The following is a 5,623-nucleotide window of genomic DNA, read 5'->3' as shown; positions in this document are numbered from 1 at the left end:
CTTCTTCTTCTTCTTCTTTCTCTCTTCCCTTCCTTCCTTCCTTCCTTCAAACGATGCAGCAATCTGCCAATCAATGGGGGCATGCGCTGGGGGTGCGTCGCCACGCCCACCCCACAGATATCGGCAGGAGTTATTTTTCGAAGACCCGTCCGCCACTGGAACAGCTTTCCAGCAGAAGTTGTTTGCTCGAAAGCGATAATTTCCTTCCAAGATCGCACTGGTCGTCACTTTGCTGCGTCAGGGGCGAGCTCAGAAGTGCCCGCGTGCGTACAAAAGTGCTTCAGTCTGTGGCGCAGGTCTCTCAATTGGCTGACGAGCTGATTCACATGTCGCTAAAGCAGGCAGCCTCGTGATGAACCAGCAGGCTTTTTGTTGCCTGCCCTCCCATGTTTTCACGCCTGCTCCTCATCTTCCTCCTCCTCTTCCATTTCCTTCTTCCTCACCGCGGCTTCCTCACGTTTTCAAAGGGCTCGTACAGGCTGTTCTCGACCACCTCGGTCCTGCGGGTGTTGTCCAAGGGCTCGTACAGGCTGTTCTCGACCACCTCGGTCCTGCGGGTGTTGTCCAAGGGCTCGTACAGGCTGTTCTCGACCACCTCGGTCCTGCGGGTGTTGTCCACGGTCTCGTACAGGCTGTTCTCGACCACCTCGGTCCTGCGGGTGTTGTCCAAGGGCTCGTACAGGCTGTTCTCGACCACCTCGGTCCTGCGGGTGTTGTCCACGGTCTCGTACAGGCTGTTCTCGACCACCTCAGTCCTGCAGGTGTTGTCCAAGGGCTCGTACAGGCTGTTCTCGACCACCTCGGTCCTGCAGGTGTTGTCCAAGGGCTCGTACAGGCTGTTCTCGACCACCTCGGTCCTGCAGGTGTTGTCCAAGGTCGTACAGGCTGTTCTCGACCACCTCGGTCCTGCGGGTGTTGTCAAGGGCTCGTACAGGCTGTTCTCGACCACCTCGGTCCTGCAGGTGTTGTCCAAGGGCTCGTACAGGCTGTTCTCGACCACCTCGGTCCTGCAGGTGTTGTCCAAGGGCTCGTACAGGCTGTTCTCGACCACCTCGGTCCTGCGGGTGTTGTCCAAGGTCTCGTACAGGCTGTTCTCGACCACCTCGGACCAGCGAATGTTCTCCAAGGTCTCGTACAGGCTGTTCTCGACCACCTCGGTCCTGCGGGTGTTGTCCAAGGTCTCGTACAGGCTGTTCTCGACCACCTCGGTCCCGCGAATGTTCTCCACGGTCTCGTACAGGCTGTTCTCGACCACCTCGGTCTCGCCTTGGAATCGCATCCTCACATCTGCGGGTGTGTCGAGGACATGCTGGGACCGATAACAGAAGGTACTACTGCTGCCACTACTACTACTACTACTACTACTACTACTACTACCATTACTACTACTACTACTACTACTACTACTACTGGTACTACTATTGCTACTACTTCTGTTATTACTACTACTACTAATACTTTTTTTTTATACTACTAATACTACGTGCCTCCATCTATTAGAGTTGCTTTGTGAGCGGTATATTCTCTCATATACTTTCATAAAGAAATTCATTGGCCCCACCAATGACTGTGACCGACAACCATCTTTATTTAATCTTACAAACTTTACTTAACATTTTATTTTTAAGCTAACAGAGCTTGTGTTTGATACGACTATAAACCACCGTCTCATCAAAGTCCATGTAAGCAATTCTGGTTGTTTTGGGTTCAGGTGACCTGGTTCCTCTCAGGCAGACCAAGGCTGACCTCAGGAGGAAGGACAGCCTGCATCTCATCCAGGCGACCACACTGCTTCTTGGCTGTTGTTTCTTATCCGCCAGTGCTTCGGCGAGTCTTGCGTAGAAGCTCTGCGCCCTTGGTCCCATCCCTCCTGCCGTCGTGAATACTACCGGGGTGAAGGAGCCCTGGTCCACATTCTGTATTCTTTCATCATATGCTCTGTTCTTCTCTTGTTCGTTTCTTCTGTGGGCTGCATCAAGGGTCAGGTCTCTGTGGCAATGGGCCATGGGATCAAAGATCCTTATGTCAAAATATGCCCTTTGTCCACGAGTCCAAAACCCTCTGGCGCTAACATCCACTCGTGCTTCGTTCAGAAACATTAGCGGTGCGTCTGGCAGGTGTTCGCCTTGCAGAGGGAGCAGCATGGGTTCCACAGTCACGTCGTGGCAGACTTCTTTCAGCATCTGAGCTGTTACGTCTCTTACTTCATCATGTCTCATGAAGGAAACCTCCTCTCTTGCATGTCATGGCATGATTTTGGTTGAAGGGTGAGCCACAGTTACACATGTTTGGGAGCCCATCCACTGGCCAGCCATACCTGAGGGCAAGGGCATCAGTAAATTCTTTTTGTTTAAGTTGAAGCCTTTTGCCCTGATAGGTAGTGTGGTTAGCCAGTTTGAAGCGCCCACTTCCTGTGCAATATCTGTCCTCCTTGTGTCTTCTGGGGTTTTCTCATTAGGTCACTCAGAGTGTCTCTCTGTTTTCTTCTCTGTTTATGGAGATTTCATTCCTTAGTGACCTAATATCTTGAGGTTGTATTCTCCCTTTCATTTGATTGGTAATATATCCGGTCAAGGAGGCTGTGATTCGGATTGAGTTCCAATTCAGACTCAGCCAGATTTTGCAGGTTGGTGATGCCGAGCCCACCCATTCTTAGCGACAACTCCAGCAATCTTCTCTCCTGGTCACTGGGACACCTCCCATTTGCTATCGCCGGTATGAAGGTGTTTCTGATAGCATCTTCAGAGGTTTTAGTAACGAACAACATCAGGAACTGTCCTCATACTACTACTACTACTACTACTACTACTGCTGCTGCCACTACTACTACTACTACTACTACTACTACTACTACTGCTGCCACTACTACTACTACTACTACTACTACTACTACTACTACTACTACTACTACTACTACTACTACTACTACTACTACTACTACTACTACTACTACTACTACTACTACTACTACTACTACTACTACTACTACTACTACTACTACTGCTGCCACTACTACTACTACTACTACTACTACTACTACTACTACTACTACTACTACTGCTACTAATGGTAGTACTAGTTCTACTACTACTACTACTACTACTACTACTACTACTACTACTACTACTACTACTACTACTACTACTACTACTACTACTACTACTACTACTACATTTTTTACTACTACTACTACTACTACTACTACTACTACTACTACTACTACTACTACTACTACTACTACTTTTTTTTCTACTACATAAATGATACCTCCACCCATGTTTATTTTCCCGACACATAATCATGGAGGGCTCCATAACAGAGGTCATTGCTTTAACTCTGTTTGCTACTACTACTACTACTAATACTACTACTACTTATACTACTACTACTACTACTACTACTACTACTACTACTACTACATTTTTTACTACTACTACTACTACTACTTTTTTTTTTCCTACTACATAAATGATACCTCCACCCATGTTTATTTTCCCGACACATAATCATGGAGGGCTCCATAGCTTGGAGGTCATTAGCCTCAACTCTGTTCGCTAATGACTGTGGCATCCAACCATATTACTAATACTACCTGACACTAAATCGCCTATCATCTATTACGTCTAGATCCCCCTTTCCTTCCCTACTCAAGTCACTCTCGACCCACCCTAATGTCACTCTCCACCACTGTGGCTTCGTAGTCCATATTGGAGATGTTGGTGGATTTTGGGCAAGAGTGTCTGGTGCCCCTGAGACATAGGATGGCCGACCTGAGCAGGGAGAACGAGAGGCGACACCTCATCCAGGCGACAACGTGACTCCTTGGCTGATGCTTCTTTTCTGAGATTAGTTCCGCGAGGCGTGCGTAGAAGCATTGGGCCCTGGGACCCATCCCGCCGGATGTGGTGAAGACGAGGGGGGTGAAGCTGCCCTGATCCACATGTTGGATTCTTTCACCGTATGCCCTTGTCTTCTCTTGCTCGTTCCTGTGGTGGGCGGCTTGCAGGGGCAGCTCACGGTGACAGGCAGCCATCGGGTCGAATATGCGGATGTCCATGAACGCCCGCTGTCCGCGCACCCAGAATCCGCGGGCACCCATCAACCCGTGCCTCCTGTGAGGTATTGGCTGTCCTGTACCGAAGGTGTTCGCCGTCCAGGGAAGCAGTGCCGGCTCGGTAGTGACGTCTTGGCATACCTCCCCGAGCATGCTGGCTGTCAGATCCCTCACTTCATCGTGTCGAATACAGACGAAGCCTCCTTTTTTACATGTCATGGTGTGGGTGACATCATTTGGTGATCCACATGCACAGAGATCAGGCAGTCCCTCAATCGGCCAGCCATATCTCAGAGCAATGGCGTCGACAAATTCTTGTTTGTTGAGGCTGAAGCCCTTTGCTCTGATTGGTAATGACGTTAGCCAGTTAGACGCGCCTGCCTCCTGTGCTGTGTGTATTTTTCTACCCATTTCTGTGGACAGGTGGTGTGTAAGACGGTCCAGCTCGTCTTTTTGGGCCTGTTGCCTTTCTTCTGAGATTTTTCTTTTAATATCTCTTATTTCTGTTTGGTCTATCTCTCCCTCTGCCTCCTGAGCGATGATCCTGTTGATGAGTGACCTGGTAAGGCTGATGGAGTTTTGGTTCTCCTTATCTGCCAGCTTCTCAGGGTTGGTGATCCCCATCCCACCCAGTCTTGGGGGAAGTGCTAGCACTACTACTACTACTACTACTACTACTACTACCATTATTATTATTATTGCATTTAACTTTTTTTTCTCTTTCTCTCTTTCACACACACACACACACACACACACACACACACACTACTGTAATAGCATTGCTTAGCGGGACTCTTTTTTTTTTTTTCATCTTTTTCCCTTGATCTGCTTACTCTGCTGTAAAGAGAGAGAGAGAGAGACTTACCTTCTTTGGATATCCTTCGCTGCCGGAAACGCCACATCACCGCAACAAGAACAACAAGAACACCAACACCTATCATTGCCGACACAACGATGATGGTGATGGTGGTTGTAGGGGTGGTGGTGGTGGTGATCGTAGGGGTGGTGGTGGTGGTGGTGGTGGTGGTGGTGATGGTGGTTGTAGGGGTGGTGGTGGTGGTGGTGGTCGTAGGGGTGGTGGTGGTGGTGGTGGTGGTGATGGGGATGTAGGTGCAGTTTATCCATGAGAGGCTTTGTCTTGTGTATCCTTTTAGAGTGCATTGTCGATTCGGGTACTGTGATCTCCACCTTGAGGGCCCGTGAGCCTCAACAAGTAACAGCCCGGTAACTAGGCAAGTAGTCTGTTCTGCGGCACCCAAGAGCACAATCACCAGCCCATACTGCAAACTTAAGACCGTGGCCATTGATGCTGCCATAGTTCAACACACGTGCCCACAACCTCCACCACTGTGCGTCCCCAGGGAAGCAAGTGGCGTCCAGCGTGAACCAGGCGTCACTCAGCCAGCCACCGCCCGCCGCCACGAGCCTGATGCCTTTGAACCCTGGATCGGGGTGCACGTATAAGGTGGTGCTCCAGGTGCCCTTGTTATATTCCCTGGTGGTAACGTTCTTCCATTCCTCATCCCCCGAGATGGTAATTTGGGCAGGGCAGCGTGGGTTCCAGTGGGG

The 5,623-nt window shown here is 49.7% G+C and overlaps 1 protein-coding gene across 11 annotated transcripts; it reads right to left on the bottom strand.

The window, feature by feature from the left end:
* Positions 1-274: 274 nt before the first annotated feature.
* Positions 275-5,032, bottom strand: LOC126989494 (uncharacterized). Of its 11 annotated transcripts, none has more exons than XM_050848072.1 (5): positions 4,920-5,032; positions 1,154-1,287; positions 1,052-1,102; positions 596-748; positions 275-544 (listed from the first exon to the last, which is right to left on the bottom strand). In XM_050848072.1, exons 1-5 carry the CDS (start codon positions 4,993-4,995, stop codon positions 440-442), a joined length of 519 nt encoding a protein of 172 aa, XP_050704029.1. In that variant the 5' UTR covers positions 4,996-5,032; the 3' UTR covers positions 275-439. The 11 variants fall into 11 exon arrangements, with proteins under 11 accessions (XP_050704029.1, XP_050704028.1, XP_050704027.1 ...); XM_050848071.1 differs by having other exon boundaries at positions 275-595; positions 647-748; XM_050848070.1 differs by having other exon boundaries at positions 275-646; positions 698-748.
* Positions 5,033-5,623: the final 591 nt, after the last annotated feature.

This window comes from Eriocheir sinensis, unplaced genomic scaffold (assembly GCF_024679095.1).
Source record: "Eriocheir sinensis breed Jianghai 21 unplaced genomic scaffold, ASM2467909v1 Scaffold1195, whole genome shotgun sequence".
Classification (NCBI taxonomy): domain Eukaryota; kingdom Metazoa; phylum Arthropoda; class Malacostraca; order Decapoda; family Varunidae; genus Eriocheir; species Eriocheir sinensis.
This window is presented reverse-complemented; position numbering and strand designations above follow the sequence as displayed.

Coding starts and splice junctions, on each gene's coding strand:
- LOC126989494 (XM_050848067.1), bottom strand. CDS start 4,995: ATGATAGGTGTTGGTGTTCTTGTTGTTCTTGTTGCGGTGATGTGGCGT. Junction 1,288..4,919: donor GCGAAGGATATCCAAAGAAG/GTAAGTCTCTCT, acceptor ACACACCCGCAG/ATGTGAGGATGCGATTCCAA. Junction 749..1,051: donor ACAACACCCGCAGGACCGAG/GTGGTCGAGAAC, acceptor TGCAGGACTGAG/GTGGTCGAGAACAGCCTGTA.